Below are 18751 nucleotides of genomic sequence, written 5' to 3' on the forward strand. Positions count from 1 at the left end.
TGGTCATTATCATCCTAACTGATGTCTTTTCCTCTGAATGCTCTAAGTGGACTGCTAAAACCTGATGCTCAGGCTCTAAACTGTAACTGGCCCCATGTTTTGATAAGTTGCTAGATTTGTTTCTAGTTGCTTTTCTGAAAGAAAAAAAAGTTGCTGAGTATAGCAACAAAGTTGCTAAGTTGGCAACAGGGCTTCTGTCATCCGGACCATAGCCACTCTTGGCCACGCCTCTGAGTATTTTGGCTCCGCCCACATTAGCGGGGCGAGCGCCACAGGGAGTTAGCTGCAATTTGTTTGTGTTCAGAACCGAACCAGTTTAACCCAACTGTCCGGGCTCTGGACCCGGGCCAGATGGAACCACACAGTTCCTCGTCTGGTCGGGTCGGATCCGATCGGGTCGGATTCGGTTGAGTCGGGTCCGGTTGGGTCTGGTCCGGTCGGTCTGGTCTGGTCGGGTCGGATCCGGTCTGGTCGGGTCGGATCCGGTCTGGTCTGGTCTGGTCGGGTCGGATCCGGTCTGGTCTGGTCAGGTCGGATCCGGTCGGGTCTGGTCCAGTCGGTCTGGTCTGGTCATGTCGGATCCGGTCAAGTCGGATCTGGTCGGGTCGGATTCGGTTGAGTCCAGTCCGGTCAGGTCTGGTCCAGTCGGATCGGATCCGGTCAAGTCGGATCCGGTCAAGTCGGATCTGGTCGGGTCTGGTCCGGTCGGGTCTGGATCTGGTCTGGTCCGGTCGGGTCTGGTCCAGTCGGGCCGGATCTGGTCGGGTCCGGTCGGTTCGGTGTTCTCCATCAGGACGGTTAACCCCGCGGCTGCCTTTGGTTTCTGATCGGACCATCTTGTGTCGCTTCACATTGGGTTTATTTATGGGCTGAGCCGTAGCCATGGCAACCTTTGTACCCACAGATCCATCCGTACTCAGGTAGCCATGGTTACCGTCTCCCTTCGGAGCCGACTGTTTGTTAACGCGGACTAATGTTTCAGAAAGCCAGCCGGAGTGCTATGAGGCCGTATTTTACATGCAGGTGCTCTGAAGCGCTCTGTTCCTAAGCAACCGCTCAACCTGCAGCGTCCTGCTGGGCGCTGGACGTAATCAATGATTAATGAGGCCCGTTTGGGCCAAACGGCTGTTTTTGAGTAAAACTGCTCGTGTTTTCCCGTTCCTCCCGCTGCAGTCGGACTCGGCAGAGTGAGTGTCATTAGAGCTGCAGCTGAGCGCAGCCCTGCAGGAGCAGCCAGTTATTCATGGCGCCACCAGGAGCTTTCATGCTTCTTCTGTTTAGGTTTCAGGCTGGAAGAGCTGTCACAACGAGACGCCTGCTCGCTATAAGCTCTTCATGTGCTGCTCCAGTCTGCTGAGGCTCGCTTTCTGTTAGCTCTGCATTCATTAGAAGACATATTATTATTTCTCCCCGTAGCTTTACAGAAAACACTCTGCACCAATCTCTGAACTATAAACTGAAACGGTTCTTTTGGTTTTCTTGCTTCATATTATATTAATAACATTCTGAATTGCTGGAGCTTTATGAAGGGTTTCAACTCGGTCTTTAAACAGTTTCCACATCTCAAAGTCTTCCAGAACACGAAAACCCGACTTCATTTTCATGTCACCTTTCCAGACTTCCCTCTCTCTCTCCAGCCGCCTGTCCTACCAGGAGAATCCCAAAGCGCTCCCAGGAACGCAGTTCCTCCAGCGTTTCCTGGATCTTCAGCTGGAAGACACAGGAAATCCTGCAGGGACTCTGTCTGTTTCCTCCTGGTGGTCCGGTCGACCGGTTCTACTGGAACCAGAATATCTGTTCCACCTCGAGCTGCTGCGGTTCTCTTTCTCTCTGCTCTGTCAAACCAACCTGTTCCCCTCCTGGCCTGTGGGGGCGCTGCACCAAGAACCCCTGAAGGAAATGACACAAGAACCTCTGAAGACACTGAGAGCAACTTCCTTCTTCACCAGATGGAAACAAGATGGAGGCGTCAGATTTTAGCGGTTGGAGGATTTCTCTTTAGTCTTTGGCTAAAGAAATGCTGGCCTAGCACTAGCATTTCTGCTGCTAGTGCTAGGCTAGCACGTTAGCTTTGGTTGTATTTACCCAGAATGCCCTGTGCTGTAGTCCACTTCCTGCTTTTGGAGCGGTCACTGGTCCGCTTGGCGTTCACATTCAAACCGAACCCAGACTGATTTTTGGAGGACTAGAGGTCAGAGGTCGATTGGCGTTCGCACCTGACCAACCCAACCGGACTTTGACTAGGCAAACTGACTGGAATTGGATTGGAGTGGCCCGGAGTTCATCATTCACTGGACTGAAGTGAATGATGAACCCATAGAAACTGACTTGTCTTCTGTCGGTTCATCAGGCGAACGTTTAACATTTCAGTCTGAAAAACAGATTAAACTAAAATCTGAGCCTGGAAGGTTGAAACTGCAGAGTGTTGCGTTCAGGTTGCTGTAGGAAATCTGCCTGTTGGGATCCTTGCTTTGCTTTCTGGTAGTTCCTGCTTATGCTGTAGTTCATGTAGTTTGGTCTCTAATAATTGTTTAACCTCTCTAAGGTGGCAGGAGTCAGGCGCCACAGAAGGTAAAACTCAGTAAAGATTTTATTGTAATGCCTGTTTACAGTGTAACTGATGAGTCCTTCAGCTGTGATTGAGTCAGAGTTACTGAAGCCCTGCTGTGTGTCTGAGAGGACGACCAGCAGCTGCTCTTAGAGGTCGTCCAGAGGTCATGTTGACTGATGGTGGTTGTCTCTATCCCACAGGGATGTCTGAGTCCGAACAGTTCCTGAAGGGGACGTCTCAGATCAAGATCCTGTCTCCTGAGGACATCGAAGGCATGAGAGTGGTGTGCAAGGTAACTCCGCCGACCTCTGACCTCTCACTGTGTGAAGATGTGCTCTGACCTCTAACCTCTGTGCAGCTGGCGCGGGAAGTCCTGGACATCGCCGCCCTGATGGTGAAGCCGGGCGTCACGACGGAGGAGATTGACCACGCCGTTCATCTGGTATGGCAGCAGAAACACGCAGAGCAGAACGATTTCCTTCTGCTGAGTCACACGGAGACAGAAACATAGAAAACTACCAGCAGATTTCAGGTCATGCTGGAAATGAAGAGGGAGAGAGAAGCTGCTCAGACGTTTCCTCAGCTTCCAGGTGAATCAGCAGCTAAGCTCTTTCATTAGCATCAGCTGCGTCGTGTTTTCACAGATTTGGCTTCAGGCTGCAGCAGGACGGCTCCCCAGAGGGAAACCTGCTAACGTCTGAGCGGCTTTATGTTCACATTATCTGTCTGCTGAGAGCATCTCAGAGCGCCGTCATCATAACAGCTGATCAGTAATGAAAGCTCTGATCGGTTCTACGTGGCTCTGCTCTGATGCAGCCACTGCTGGTTCTGCTGCTGGTTCTGCTGGGTCGGCGCCCACCAGCTGCTGGTTCTGTGTGTTCCAGGCCTGCGTGGCGAGGAAGTGCTACCCGTCTCCTCTCAACTACTACAACTTCCCCAAGTCCTGCTGCACGTCTGTCAACGAGGTGATCTGCCACGGCATCCCGGACCGGAGAGCTCTGCAGGACGGAGACATCCTCAACGGTCTGCTGGGCGGGGCATGGGAGGGGCATTGGGGAGGATCAGGGGGTATTAATGATGAACGGTCTCTCTGATGATGAATGTTTCATCCAGTTTTAGCCGCTCTCTGCTGCCACTCGTCTCCCGCCGCTCTGACAAGACGGATCGTTTCATTATCCTTCAGTCAGACCCCCCCACATGGCAGATCCTCCTTTCTGCAGCTTCTGATGATTAATCGGATAAAAGATTTCCACATTATGCAGATTTTTCATTTTTAACTTTCCTCTTGAGCCTTTTTGTATACATAATAAATATATCACTCAGTCTGACCAGTTTTTCACCAAAATCAACAAATGGCAGCATTTTTTCACAGTAATGATTAATTCTGAGATTATTGCAAAAGTGTTTGAAAACTTTGGGTTGAAGTGACTCCAACTCCCACCTGCAGGTGGCAGTATTTACTCTACTACTCTGCCGTCTCAGCCTGACTTCAAGTGACGAGTTAGAAAATTCACATTTAGCAGAAATGTAGAACCACAAAATCAGTGAGTTTGACTGGGAAAAAATCACAACAATCCCAAAGTCGAGGAGGAACTGATTAAAAGATGCAAATGAACAAATAATTCCTTTTTAAAATGAGAAATAAATGTTTTACAACAGCATTCCTTTAGTAAACCCTTCATCATTTGTTGCAAAGGATGCAGATTGTTTTTACAGTCTGCATCCTCCAGTTAACGATCAATCCATTACTAAATTAGTCGACAGTTATTCCAGTAATTGATTGATCTGGTTAATTGATTTTACCCTAATTGAGTTGGACATGTTTGTCTTCCGCAGTGGACATCACCGTCTACCATAACGGTTTCCATGGCGATCTGAATGAGACCTTCTTCGTGGGCGAGGTGGAGGAAGGAGCCAAGAGGCTGGTGCAGACGACGTACGAATGCCTGATGCAAGCCATCGACTCGGGTATGAAGGCGCTCCGCTGCCGTGTGTTTGGTGTCTGATGGTGTCTGACCCTAGTGTCGCCCCCGCCCACAGTGAAGCCCGGGGTGCGCTACCGGGAGCTGGGGAACATCATCCAGAAGCACGCTCAGGCCAACGGCTTCTCCGTGGTGCGCAGCTACTGCGGCCACGGCATCCACCGGCTTTTCCACACGGCGCCCAACGTCCCACATTACGCCAGTGAGTCGCAGCGGGAAGCTACGGCAGGCCAGTTTAACATGAAATCACCACATTCCACAAATCTGAAAATGAATTTTATTACACGCATTTTTTATCAAAACATATTGACAAAATATGCAACATCTTCAGTTCAAAAACTTTGTTGAGAGTGAGTTAAAATCTTAAACGCTTTAAAGGCCCAGCCATGAATATTTTATATCTGAATTAAGAAAGACCCATGTGATGCCACTGTGCTGTCCGATCAGTTGCCTGCAGAATTTGGGGTTTTCTGCATAAAATTGTCTGAAAATGTCAGATTTTCAGTCAATTTCAGTCTTCAGAAATCTGGATGTTTTCTGTCCTGTTTATCATGAAACCAAAGTGAAAAACATGGTGGATACAAGAGGAGTGCTTTGATGTAGTCTCTCCCTTCATATCACTAATTTCACTCAAGATTTTAAAGTCTGCTTCCTCGAGCTGAAAATGACTAAATTTGTGTTTCTTGTTTAGCCAGAATTTAATTAGAGATATCTTAAAGGGCCAATATCATGTAAAATCAACTTTTTGATCTTTCATCATATTTTAATGTTTTTCCCTCGTCATAAACAAACCTGCAGTGTTTCTTTGATTCTGTCATGTTTGAGAAATACTTTGTTTACATGGCAACCATTCAGCTGTGCAAAATGCCTGGGTGGACCTAGCCCCGCCCTCGAGGCGCAGCTCCTCCCCCTCTCAGCTCCTTCAGACTAGCCAGCAGCAATTAGCAAACAGCTGATGGAGCTGCTGAGGTCATTATCGGAGCTGCTGCTCAGAGCGAGGCTGGTAAAACCATTAAAGGGTTAACAGAGGAGCCATGTTGGGATGACTTCCTGGAGGTGGAGCTTCAGGCAGAGAAGGAGGTTTTAAAGAGACAGAGGCCCAATTTAAAGTGCTAAATCAGGAAGTAAAGTTGTATTCGATAGTTGAATGATTTTTATAATAACTGAGAGTAACATAGTTACTGGATTGTTCTTTAAAATGGAAAACTTGTATTACTGCCCCTATAATGAACTAACATGTTTGATTTCTGATGAAGTGGATTTCATGCTATAACGGCCTGCCATACAGAATCTGGTTGGGACTCTTTCCATCACCCTCATTTCTGTCTTTTTCCCCAGAAAACAAAGCGGTTGGGGTCATGAAGCCGGGTCATGTGTTCACCATCGAGCCAATGATCTGTGAGGGTGAGTGACGCTGTGGGTCGCCTGCAGGACGGCAGTCCGACTCTGGCTAATGCCTGTTGTGTGTGTGTGTGTGTGCGTGTGTGTGTGTGTCCAGGCGGCTGGCAGGATGAGACGTGGCCCGACGGCTGGACGGCGGTGACCCGGGACGGGAAACGGTCAGCCCAGTTCGAGCACACCCTGTTGGTGACGGAGACGGGCTGTGAGGTTCTGACGCGCCGGCTGGAGGACAACGGCCGCGCTCACTTCCTGGCCCAGATGTAGGCGCCGCTGGAACCGGCGCCCAGGACTGGACCCGACCAGACGCCCAGCACCGCAAACTCACTCACAGCTCAAAGGAAACTCTGAATTAAAATGGGTTCCTCAGATGAAGTGGAAGTTCTGGAATGTGTCTGTAAAGTTTTCTCAGTTTGGTCAGAGTCGTCAGGAGGAAGCAGATATTTATGAAGTTCACCCACGCTTTGCCAGAACCTTCCTCGAGGTTCTTCTCCAGGTAGAAAAAGTTCCTGGAAAGTTCTGGAAAAGTCCCAAAAGAATGAGTTTAGGTTTGGAGAGGCAGCTGAGTTTAAATCTTTATTTCCAGAGCAGAATGTGGCGCAGAGCTGCAGCTTTAACTCAAACCATCATCAAACGGCCATCCCGAGCTAGCTTAGCTTACGATGCAGCTGCTGCATGACGGAGGTTCTGGTACCATGAGCTCTGGTGTAGCAAAACGAGCCTTAACGTGTGGATGTGTGACCTCTGACCTGCTTGTCTCACCTTCATCCTGCATCACCTGGATGCCGTCGTTGTTTCTCTGCAGTCTTTGTACTTCTGATGGAGTAATAAATGACTCTTCTGTAGCTCCGTGTGGCTCGGTTTGTCCAGAGATCCAAACCGGATCGGCAGACTGGAGGTCATGCTCCAGGAAAAATAACCAGGATTTATCAGCTTCTAACTTTCCCAACTTATTCGATTATACTGTGTGACGTAAAGCAATTTATTTTTTGTTTATTCGGAGAACCAATCCTGTCAAAATTGGCAAACAAAATAGAAATTAATGACTAGATCAACTAAAATGGAATAAGGAACATCAAATAAAAACTTTCCCAACTTATGAGTATACAGTGTGACGTGTTTATGTGGAGAACCAATCCTGTCAAAATTGGCAAACAAAATAGAAATGATTTGATTATACAGTTTGACAAATGTATCAACAGTATTAAATTACTATTACTCAGTTTTCCACTTTATTTCCAATATTATTGTGTTAATTGGCTTCCTTGATTTATTTTCCTCAATATTCTTTTTTATTTTATTTTTTACATTGATTTTTGTCTATTTAGATTTTGTGTTTTCAATCCAGTCAGCTTCTATTGGTCAACATCTATATCCAAGCTCGAAGTTGAGATTTTGTTTTTGGATGCAGCATTTTCCATATTACTTTATCAAGCCTTTTATTTTTATTGCCAACTGTGGCAGGATCAGTCCTCCATATATGAAAATTCCAACTCAAACACAAATTCAATGTTTCATCTTTTTAATGTGCAATCATTCACTGGAAAACGGTTCATTTCCGGTGTATTATTGATTAATGTGATCATTTCTTCTGAGATGTTTCTGCGTCTCCATCCCAGCTCTGACTCAAGCTGAGAAACACTCAGGGTTTCCTCTGGCTGCTTGATGCAGGTAATCTGTACGTTTCCTGTGCCTCCCTGAAACAGTGGCACAGTGAGGCTGACGGACCTCGTCATGTTCCAGCAGACGGAGCGCTGAGGATAAAAACCCAGAATAAAACCAAACATCAGGACCGGCTCTGGTTCTACTCAGGAGAAACCTTCATGACGACCCGGACGCTGTGGAGCAAACACAGGAATAACTGAGCAGCTGCTGCTGTGTAAGCATGTTGGCGATGAACCGGGTCGGTACCATTGGGAGTTCCGCATCAGCTCTATGGCGTCGTTGACCTGCTCCAGCGCCATGTTGTGGCTGATGAACTCGTCCAGCTTCACCTTCTTCTCCAGGAAGGCTCTCACCATCCCCGCCACGCCGTCTTTAGCTTTAAACCCTGAGGCGGAGAATCCGGTCCAAACGGATCAGAACATTTGAAGCTGACTGTAATCTGGTGAAAGACTCGTGTACAGCTGCTGTCATCAGCATGACCGTCAGCAGAACCAGAGCAGAACCAGAGACAGGCTCACCTCCAAACATGGAGCCCTTCCAGGTCCGCCCGCAGATCAGGTGGCGCGGTCGGATGGCGATGTCGAACATGTCGGTCCAGCCGACCACCACGCTGACGCCCCAGGCCTCCATGCTGGACTCCAAGGCGCTGCGCTGGACGGACCAGCAGAACACGGTCAGCCCGGTTCCGCTCTCCAGACTAACACAGAGCATCGGTCCCTCACCATGACCTCCACGTTCCCCACGCACTCCAGGGAGAAGTCCACCCCTCCTCCGGTCATGCCAGAGATCACCTCATGGACGGGCTGGCTGTGGTCTTTTGGGTTCAGGAAGTCGGTGGCGCCCAACTCTTTGGCCTTCTCTGCTTTGTCCGGGTTGATGTCGACGGCGATGATCCTGCTGGCTCCTGCCGCCTTGCAGCCCATGACGGCAGCCAGGCCCACGGCTCCCAGACCGAACACGGCGCAGCTGGAGCCCGCTTCCACCTGGACACACACGGAAACACAAAGTAATCCCAGACTTCTGCCATCTGGGACCGGATTAAACAGAACAGAGTTAATCTCATGGCCTGTTATTGGACAAAACATTAAAACTGAATGTGTTAGCTTAGCAAATGCTAACAGCTTATGCCGCCAGCCTTATGCTAAACATATTATTTAGTGTAAGCTAATGGTAAAGTACTATACAACGTATTATTTAGCTTAAGCAAACACTCAGGTACAATACTAACACAATATTTAGCAGAAGCTAAAGCTACATGGTTGTTGGTATCCAGGATGTGTCCAGAGCGGGTCGCATCATTATTACTATTAAAGTCTTGACTCACTTCAAAGTAAAAGCATGACGTCTACATACTTTAAGAGTTAGATGTTCCAGTTTAACTCTTTAAAACCAAGAAACAAGAAAGTTTTATTTTCCAATGAATAACACTTCTTAACTAATGTCAAACTTTACTTAACTGAAAGTTTTACAAACAGCTGAATTAATTAGTACTTTAGAATTTACCTGGAAAATGTAATTTAGGGGAAGCTAAGTGCGCTAAGTAAAACGTTCTCTGCGCTGTTAGCGGACTAGTGGCAGTGCGGCCCCGGCTCTCGGGTCCCTGTGGCGTCCCACCTTGGCGGTGTTCACCGCGGCTCCGTAGCCGGTGCAGATCCCGCAGCCCAGCAGGCAGACCTTGTCCAGAGGAGCCGCGGGGTCGATCTTGGTCACAGCGATCTGGTTGATGACGGTGTACTCAGAGAAGGTGCTGGTTCCCATGAACTGGTGGATCCTCTTCCCCTTACAGGTGAACCTGGACTCCACTCCGGCCATAATTTCTTGACGAATTCTGGTCCTGATCAAGACAGTTAATGAGATAAAGAGCTGTGTTTGTCCTTTACTGGGAAAATGCCACCAGAAGAGGCTGAGGATGGAGCGCAGCAGGCCAGTCTCACCATGCTCTCTCACACTGGTTGGTCCTCGGACTCTTACAGAACCGACATTCCTTACACTGGCAGAGGAAAAGAGGAATCGCCTTGTCTCCTGGGAGACCAAAAGGAGACACTAAATATTTACTCTGAAGCTATACGTTTAGGTACAAGCTAAATATTTAATTTGTGTACTAAATATTTAGCTTGCAAACTTAACATTTATTTAGGAACTATGATATAGTAATGAATGATTGACATGGTGACAAACGAGACGCATTCTTATCCTCTTCTGACAATCTAAATGACCCAAATTATCGATATTAATTTGCGACTCTACGTTTTACATGGCGTCTCCTAGAAGGGTGGCGGGTTCTGGGCAGAAACCCGCCGGTTCTCCAGGAAGGGAGGAGTTGAGGCAGCAGCAGGTGACCTGTTGACTGGTTGGTTAGAGTCTCATAAACATCAGCTTCCTGTCCACCATGTTTGGACTGACCAGGCTGAAACTCGGTGACTCCAGGTCCGACACTCTCCACGATGCCGGCGCCCTCGTGGCCCAGGACCGTGGGGAAGCCGTCTTCGGTCATGCTTTCCAGCAGGTGGTACAGGTCCGAGTGGCACACTGAGGTCGCCACTATCTGTGCCAGGAAGTAACCATGACAACGGCCATGTCAGGGGGCTTCAGCCTTACCAATGTCCTTCTGATGACAGAAGAGGCGACTCCCACCTTGATGCGGACCTCACCGGCCTGCGGAGGAGCCACCTCGATCTCCTCGATGGTGGCCGGCGTGTTGGGCGCCCAGGACACCGCCGCCCTGCATCTGATGACCTGACAGCCCAACAGAACAGTCCGTTATTATGCATCATCACTGAGATCCTGCGCAGAATGAGCTGCTGATTGTTTGGGTGGTTTAGCCAGTCAGAGAACAAATGGAGGTTCGTTTTTCAGGCATATTTTAATCATACTTTTTATTCATTTATAAATGTTTTTAGTTTAAAACCAAATATTTAGTTAGCTAGCTAAAAAAAACTAAATATGTAGCTTGCAATATTTTGTTATGGATTTCAATATTTATTTAGTTAGTTAACTAAAAGTTTAACTAGTTCACCAAGTATTTAGTTAGAAAGCTAAATATACATCACCAAACTACATTAATTAACTCCAAACAGTTTTTAGCTCAAAGCTAATTTAGTTTGGAGCTAGTTAGCTAACTAAAAGTTTTGTTTACAAACTAAATCAATTAAACTAAATTTTTAGCTATCACTCATATTCACTTGCGGTAACCGGAAGTGGACTACCAAAATAAAAGCTGGCTCTCACCACTGTTTTTTATTATTATTAATTTTTCATTGTTTCATGCAGGCGGCTCTCAGAGGAGAGGCCTCAGCTCCAGGTTTGGATGCAGCTTCCCAGAATCTCCCAGTGATCCTCTTCCTCCCCATCGTCTTCTTCACCGTCTCCTCATCTTTTATATACATAAACTATAGGAATATTTTTTCATGATTCCCCAAACATTGGCTGAATATCTGCTTGTATGTTATTGTTATAAATACATTTTTATGAAAAACAGTTTGACATTTATTTTTGTAAGATTTGAGTTTAAAGCTCTGACTACATACAGGTTGATACAAATTAAATATGAAATAATTATTTTAATGTTTCTTGCTTATAAATCCAGAGCTAAGAAATAATGGAAAGAATCAACTCACAAGTTGTTCATTATTTACTTATAACTCATCAGTTTCAACTGACTGATTAGATGTTATCAGTTATAAGTAAATAGTGTCATGAAGGGGACAAAGGTTTTCATTTCATATTGGACAGTCATACTTATAAAAGACTGAAAATTTATTGTGAGGTGTTAAACCACAGAAGATGACAAGGAGCCGGTAACATTTTCATAACACCAACTGATGTGCAAGATTATTATTTTTTTTAGATTAAAGTTCAAATTCTGAGATTAAAGTCAGAATGATGACCTGTTTTCTTTCCAAAATCTTCTTCCATATGCAAACATTTATTTAGTTTTTAATAATCTAATTGGCACATTATTTCGAACATTTCCTACCTGGTAGAAATAGATACATTTTTACATTTTGGATAACCTTTTCCCCATGCTTGTTCATGACATACCGGATTATAATTGGTGTGTTATTCAGAAAGGAAAAACTAAAGGGTTTAAATGACGGGCAGAATGTTCTAGTCACGGTTTGAGCGTCTTTTTAAATCAGAGCAGATTAAAGGTTGGTAAAAATTGGGCGGACTAGCCCTTTAGCCATTTACTGAACCGGAAGCTGCATTTAGCCATTAGCTTCACATAGTAAACAAAGTAGGAGTTTAAGGCTTTCTGTGTGAAGGTGTCATGACCAAATTAGTTACTTGCCGATTTGGCATGTAATTAATTTGGAGTCAACTCTCCTGCACAGAGACAACTTCCGGTTCAAACCGCTTGTCAAAAATGAAATAATAAAAATCGAAACGGACAGCTCCGTGTTTTCCATTTGGTGCACTAAATGGGAATCGGAATACGAGCCGAGCTGAGCCGTTATCCGACCTCCGCTTTTGGTTTAATAAACGAAAAAACGAGTCTATAATTTTTTCACTTTTCATGTCAAACGAAAAAACGACCAGCCTGAAAATACGCGGACCGTTCAGGTGGTTGTGTGGTTCCTCTCACCTTCCCAGCTGTGGACATGGTTGATTGATTGATTGATCCCAGAGATTCAGCAGCGAAGGAACAGAGGATCCGTACAGTCTGGCTCACGAACAGGGACTTTAACCTGCAGCTGCCATGCGGGTCCGGTCCGGTCCGGTCCGGTCCGGGCGGGGCGGGTCTCACCTTCACACGAGACGCTCCAGCAGAAAGAGGAAGAAAAAGTCCTTTAAGGAAAACGTGCTCCAGTCACTGGTGAAAATCAGTTGAGTTTGTTTAAAACCAGAATGAAACGAGAAATAAGATCCGGAAGTCATGAAGCGATCAGATTAAAGCTTTTAGTGAGACTCAGACAGCAGAACGATAATAATTATAAAGATGATAACCAGACGGGCTCCTGAGCCGCTGCAGCAAACAGTATCTAACCCGGAGAGGTCAGACTTTCATAACATTAGATTATTAAAGTCATCACGTGATTCCTTAAACAAACCATTTCATTTGATCTGCTGGTTGAATCTTTATTTTCCCTCAGGAACGAAGCCGTTATAAAACAATAAATCTTGTTTATGTGAAGGATTTTAAATGAGTTTTTAGCTCCATCCCTCTCTCCACTGATCAACCAGAGGATTTAATTTACTTTGCTGCTTATCAAGTTTGAAGAAATGAACTTTGGCTTGAGAGAGTAAAGTGACTGTAAATGATTTATTTCTGAGCCAGGTGAAAGTTTATCTCTGCTTTATGACAGCCTTGGGCCGGCCCAAGGTAGAAGCAAACTTTGTGACTACTGACGAGAAACTGGTTGGAAAAACTTCACAGCTGAAAAATCATGTTGATAAATTTCTGATTTAAACATAATTTAGACATTTCTGCAGCTGTGGAAATATTGTTACACATTAACAGCAGTTTTCAATATTAAAGTATAACAGAGTATTAGGGCAAGACTAAGAAGCAAATATGAGAATTAAGTCATAATCTTACAAGTATAAAGTTGTATAATAGTCATATTAAGAAAAAGTAGAATAAATTTGTAATGAGTAAAAAGTCAGACTGCTGGAAAAAGTCAAACAAGAAAAATTTCAAGAATAAAGTTTTACGACAGAAAGTCCAAATAATCCGAGTTTTATTATAATAAAGCCGTAAAAATAAAAGAAAAAGTCACAAGAAATAATTGAACTCAATAATCAAACTAATAAACCAAAATTAAAAGAAGAATGTTTAGTTTTACTTTATCATCAGTTTGACAAAGATCACATTTCATCATTTAGGATTCATCAGATTGTTATCAGACTGAACTGCTGACATGATTGTTATTTAGAAGATTTGTCTGAAGATAAAACGAGACAAAACGAGAAATCAGCTTCTAGATACGTTCTGCAAAAGATTAAACTAGAACTAGAAACATAGAGTCAGTCTAAGGCAGAATCCAGGTCAGCTGTTTATTTTGTAACGTCAGCAGGAGGATCTGTGGGTCAGGATGGAAACGTTCCTGGACAGACACTCGATGACGTCACTGAGGAGAAACGCTCAGCACGGCCCGGATGCTGCAGAGACACAGGAACATCCAGTCAGGACAGTTTGACCCAGGAAGTGAATATCTGGCGTTAACCTGAGCAGGAGTTCGGGTCGTACCACCGGCCGTTCTTCATCAGCTCCACGGCTTCGTTGATCTGCTCCAGCCTCAGGTTGTGGGTGATGAACTCGTCCACCATCAGCTTCCTGTCCAGGTAAGCTTTGACCATCTGAGCAACGCCGTCTTTCCCTTTAAACCCTGCAGCAGAGGAAGCATCATCAGGTACTGTCCCTTTAAGAATAGGGCTGTGTCCAGACTGAAATATACGGGGGGCTGAGCATGACGAAAATTAACCAAAATCAATCTGAAACCACATATTTACAGACACCTTTAAACCTCCAAACTTTTTCAACAAAATGATTTATTGTTGCTAAGCGCTAAAATAATTAGAGAAATTCTGCATTAAATTGTTTCTAATGCAGAGTCATTAAAACAGTGATGATGTCATGGCTTCAGGAGCTTCTGATTGGTTAATCAGTGTCTCCTGATGTGAGGAGCGGTTTACCGTTAGCTAATGCTAAAGCTAACTCCAGAAGCTGCTGGTTCTGATGCTGAGATCCATTTCTCACCTCCAAACAGAGTTCCCGTCCATTTCCGTCCAGTCATGAGGTGGATGGGCGGGGCGCTGAAGTTCTCCATGTCGGTCCAGCCGGCGATCACGCTGACCCCCCAGCCGGGGGCGCATGACTCCAAGGCGCTGCGCTGCATGTAAACACATCACTCATCAGTCTGCCCTCGGCATTCACACACCGTGAGACCCTGACCCTCACCATGACCTCCACATTCCCGATGCATTCGAAGGAGAAGTCCACTCCGCCGCCGGTCATCTCCTGCAGCAGCTGCTGGATGGGTCTGCTGTGGTCGTTGGGGTTCACCACATCAGTGGCTCCCAACACCTTGGCTTTCTCAAACTTGTCCGGGTTGATGTCGATGGCGATGATCCTGCTGGCTCCTGCCGCCTTGCAGCCCATGACGGCAGCCAGGCCCACGGCTCCCAGACCGAACACGGCGCAGCTGGAGCCCGCTTCCACCTGGAGGTCATGGATTAAAGCCGTTGACGGTTTCCCTCTCTAACCTGAGCGGTCTGGACAGTGAGGGTCGTGTTTGGGCACCTTGGCGGTATTGACGGCCGCTCCGTAGCCGGTGCAGATGGCGCAGCCGATCAGACAGACTCTGTCCAGCGGCGCCGCCGGGTCGATCTTGGCCACAGACATCTCCTTCACCACGGTGAACTCAGAGAAGCTGCTGGTTCCCAGGAACTGCAGCAGCTTCCTGCCCCTGCAGCTGATCCTGGAGCGCTCAAAGCTCCGCTCATCAATTTTTCCGGCCGACCTGAACACAACATACGATCCATAAGTTTCATATCGATCTATAAACTAATAAAAGCACCAGTAAGATCTGGAAATGACAGGGAGACGAGCGGACACCCGTTGACGCAGAGATTGGTCTTGGGACTCTTGCAGAGGCGGCATTCCCGACACTGAGGCATGAACAGCGGGATCACCGTGTCTCCTGGACCACAAACATGTCAGATTCAGCAGAGTTAAAGCAGAACCAGGCGGTCCGGCTGGTTCTACTGACCCGGCTGGAACTCTGTGACCCCGGGTCCGATGCTCTCCACCACACCGGCTGCTTCATGGCCAAAAACCACCGGGAACGCTGTCTGATTCGAACATTTGGACAGGAAGTACAGATCCGACTGACACACTCCTGTTGCCACGATCTGCAGAGGAAACGACACAATGACAGTAACGACAGTCAGAGTTCAACAGGAGCTTTGATGGCTCAGATGATTCTAGCTTTATTATTCACATTTTGCTTCATTTGCTCTGACCTTGATCCGGATCTCCTTCTCCTGAGGCGGCGCCACCTCAACCTCTTCGATCACCAGAGGCTGGTTGAACTCCCAGGCTACTGCTGCCTTGCACCTGATGACCTGCAGACGGGTGAAAACCTCTGAACCTCACAGCAGCTAGCAGCATCAGCAGCTAGCGCTGAATCTGTTTGGATGATCCAAATAAACTAGTTAGTAAACTTTGACTGTTGCAGGAAGCCTTAAACTAATTTATTAAATATCTGAGGGTTTCTCTGGGATGATTTCAACACTTTCATATCCTGTAAATATCCATCCATCTTCCAGCCTTATCCCATCAGGGAGGCAGGTCACCAGTTCATCGCCAGGGCAACACAGAGACAATCAGGACACACACACACACACACACACACACACACACACACACACACATACGGAGAATTTGGAGAGGCCAATAAACCTGACAGTCATGTTTTTGGACTGTGGGAGGAAGAACCCACCAAGCAGAGGGGAAACATGCTAACTCCATGCTAACTCCATGCTAACTCCATGCAGAAAGCCCCAGGCTGGGAATCGAACCCAGGACCTTCTTGCTGCAAGGCAACAGAGCTGCCAGCTGCTCCACTGTGCAGCCTCCTGTAAACATGTAACTTAAAAATATAACATTTACTTTTGCTTAGAAAGGAAGGTAAACTCATGATCCTGCCCTTGAATCTTTCCTCACTAATTGTTTATTTTGCTTTTGTTTTTGTCCGTTTTTATGTCAGATTTATGATTTGAAGTGATTTCACTGAAAGTCGATTAGTTTGTCTCCCTGTTAACATGAAGGACGCTGCGTGTCTTAAAGCTGCGGCGCTGCAGCTCCTGGGCAGCCATGAAACGTTTGTCTTTTCATTTTCCTTTATGAAGAACTGATGAGGCTGCAACAATTTCAGCTTTATAAGAGGCAAAGTAAAACTGAACTAAATACAGAATTTACACATTTTAGTGCAAAATTCAAGGTTTCTTAAAGATTTCCCTGAATGGGAAGTTGGCTCATTTGCTACAAAATTAGATGGAAAATCTACTTTCCAAACATCTAGTGCAGTAACACCAGGAACATGAGATAAACTCTTACACAACCTGCAGGTTAACGTCGGCTCATCAGAGCAAATATTAGCTTTATGCTGCAGCATTCTGCAGTGAGATCATTTCACTGGATGCAGATTTTAGCTTTTTTACTTCTGCATTTTGTTGCAGGATTTCTCACTTTGCTACTTTAAAAAACATCTTAAATGGTTTTAAATGTTTTATCCAAACATTGCATTATGTAACAAAACAGGATGAAAACTTTGACTCAGACTGAAGAATTAAAACTAGTTGTCAAAAAGACATGAGGTCCTGCTTACCTGTCCAGCTGTGGCCATCTGTCCTGCTGAGTGTCGAAATGTCAGCGGCTCTGGTGGAAGCTGGGACTTTAACCTGCTCAGGTCAGACGGTTTACCGCTGATACATTTTAAACAAAAGGTTTAAAGGTTTTTGGATAAAGCCCAACTGACCCGGCTGGACCTAAAGATATAACATTTGCTTTTGCTTAAAAAAGAAGATAAACACAGAAGGGAGTCGATCAGAGCTGGAGGCCTTCAGGCAACAATTTCATTTCTCATCAGATATAATCTGACATTTCTCTGTTCTCCATAAAACCAACAGGCTGCATGAAACCAGAGAGGATTTGGACAATATTTCAATTTAAAACACTTTGTTTGTCCCTCAAATGAAAGTATTGGATCAGCGTTGCTGTAGTTTTAGATGTATTGAGTTTTATTTCACTGGAGAGCTTTTTGTGGTCTTAGAACGAAAACAGGTTGGAGCATAAATTAATCGCTTTTTGTTGAAGAGGAGTTATCATGTCAGTTATTATTTGTGTTATTGGCTGCTTTGCATCAGAAGGAAATGTGTCGAGTTAAATGAACCGAGTCGACCTGACCTGGAAAGTCAGGGAGGAATTCAGATTTGGAAATATGTGGAAGTAACAGATGAAATGTTCCAGGATCATCCAGGATCGTGTGGACGATCCTGGACGATCCTGGACGATCCTGGACGATCCTGGATGATCCTGGACGATCCTGGACGATCCTGGATGATCCTGGACGATCCTGGACGATCCTGGACGATCCTGGATGATCTTGCGCGTTCTCCCAAGAGTTCACTACAACACAAATCCAGAGATCTGCATCAGACAGACTGGTTGTGGACAGACTAGCCTATAAAAACGCCTCGATCTCTCGGTTTTTGAGAAATGTGTGAATGTGTGACATGAAGGTGCATTTAGAACATCGGCCCAAATAAAGCAAACATGAACGCGTCCAGTGTGATGATTTGATCTATTAGACAGTTTTTCACTCCAAAACATGAATTGTTGGCAGTTGTCAAATTTGAAACCTCTAAAATAAAAGAGCAGAAAATAATAAAAGAGCTGCTGGGATGACCTTTGACCCCACCCAGATGGTGTGAAGCTAAAATAATATCTCTGATGGACAACGTCTCCCCTCCTCGCATGAAGTTTTATTCACTTTTCTAAGCACAAATATTCATGCATATTGTGTGGATTTACTATTCTCAGCAAAACGAGATTTAATCTGCAGAATTCAGCTAAATCGGAACAAACTGCCTTTATTATGAATCCTTTATTCTGATTCACGCACATTTCAAACTGAGACTGTAATCCAAAAAGTTTTTCACATTAAAATTTCCATTGTAAGGTTTTTCTGTTGCAGGTTTGATAGCCTACAGCCTCCTGAACCCGCGACGGTTCTGCTGAGGAGAAACACTCAGCACGGTCCGGATGCTGCAGAATAACAGAAAAAAGTCACAATCAGGAGATTTTCATCCATGAAAATGAATATTTATGGTGTTATTATCAGCAGGGCTTCGGGTCGTACCACCGGCCGTTCTTCATCAGCTCCACGGCTTCGTTGATCTGCTCCAGCCTCAGGTTGTGGGTGATGAACTCGTCCCCCATCAGCTTCCTCTCCAGGTAAGCTTCCTCTCCAGGTAAGCTTCCTCTCCAGGTAAGCTTCCTCTCCAGGTAAGTTTTGACCATCTGAGGAACGCCGTCCTTCCCCTTGAAGCCTGAAGGCAGGAACAGGTCAGCAGTCAGCTACACACTGGAGGATTTCTCTGCTGTTTTCCCCTGACAGTCCGGTAAACTCTGCTGGAGTTTACCGGACTG

At 45.8% G+C, this 18751-nt stretch overlaps 3 protein-coding genes across 3 annotated transcripts in view; 1 reads left to right on the plus strand and 2 right to left on the minus strand.

Annotated features, from left to right (window-relative positions):
* Positions 1-6776, plus strand: part of metap1 (methionyl aminopeptidase 1) — an 11196-nt gene extending 4420 nt beyond the window's left edge. Inside the window, exons 5-11 of the mRNA XM_007543865.2 lie at positions 2692-2843; positions 2910-2993; positions 3436-3574; positions 4388-4519; positions 4592-4735; positions 5872-5937; positions 6032-6776. Of these exons, the coding sequence (XP_007543927.1) occupies positions 2692-2843; positions 2910-2993; positions 3436-3574; positions 4388-4519; positions 4592-4735; positions 5872-5937; positions 6032-6198 (884 nt within the window). The 3' untranslated portion in view covers positions 6199-6776. The remainder of the gene's footprint in view (positions 1-2691; positions 2844-2909; positions 2994-3435; positions 3575-4387; positions 4520-4591; positions 4736-5871; positions 5938-6031) is intronic.
* Positions 6777-7436: 660 nt separating this feature from the next.
* On the minus strand, positions 7437-13160 carry LOC103132124 (alcohol dehydrogenase 1-like). The gene is made up of 9 exons (XM_007543869.2): positions 12182-13160; positions 10231-10332; positions 10000-10141; positions 9531-9618; positions 9211-9430; positions 8319-8579; positions 8115-8247; positions 7843-7981; positions 7437-7769 (listed from the first exon to the last, which is right to left on the minus strand). The coding sequence occupies exons 1-9, from the start codon at positions 12197-12199 to the stop codon at positions 7736-7738; spliced, it is 1137 nt and encodes a 378-aa protein (XP_007543931.1). The 5' UTR covers positions 12200-13160; the 3' UTR covers positions 7437-7735.
* Positions 13161-13366: 206 nt separating this feature from the next.
* On the minus strand, positions 13367-17034 carry LOC103132123 (alcohol dehydrogenase 1-like). The gene is made up of 9 exons (XM_007543868.2): positions 16929-17034; positions 15562-15663; positions 15309-15450; positions 15155-15239; positions 14840-15059; positions 14498-14758; positions 14297-14429; positions 13787-13925; positions 13367-13698 (listed from the first exon to the last, which is right to left on the minus strand). Exons 1-9 carry the CDS (start codon positions 16944-16946, stop codon positions 13665-13667), a joined length of 1134 nt encoding a protein of 377 aa, XP_007543930.1. The 5' UTR covers positions 16947-17034; the 3' UTR covers positions 13367-13664.
* Positions 17035-18751: the final 1717 nt, after the last annotated feature.

The sequence above is a fragment of the Poecilia formosa genome, unplaced genomic scaffold (assembly GCF_000485575.1).
Source record: "Poecilia formosa unplaced genomic scaffold, Poecilia_formosa-5.1.2 Scaffold929, whole genome shotgun sequence".
NCBI classification, from domain to species: Eukaryota; Metazoa; Chordata; class Actinopteri; order Cyprinodontiformes; family Poeciliidae; genus Poecilia; species Poecilia formosa.

Excerpts from the sequence above, each read along its gene's own strand:
- LOC103132123 (XM_007543868.2), bottom strand. Across the intron at positions 15,240-15,308 it reads GGTCACAGAGTTCCAGCCGG|GAGACACGGTGATCCCGCTG; the intron begins GTCAGTAGAACC and ends TTTGTGGTCCAG. Across the intron at positions 14,430-14,497 it reads TCGGGAATGTGGAGGTCATG|CGCAGCGCCTTGGAGTCATG; the intron begins GTGAGGGTCAGG and ends GTTTACATGCAG.
- LOC103132124 (XM_007543869.2), bottom strand. Across the intron at positions 10,142-10,230 it reads CCGGTGAGGTCCGCATCAAG|ATAGTGGCGACCTCAGTGTG; the intron begins GTGGGAGTCGCC and ends TTCCTGGCACAG. Across the intron at positions 9,619-9,999 it reads AGTCACCGAGTTTCAGCCTG|GAGACAAGGCGATTCCTCTT; the intron begins GTCAGTCCAAAC and ends TTGGTCTCCCAG.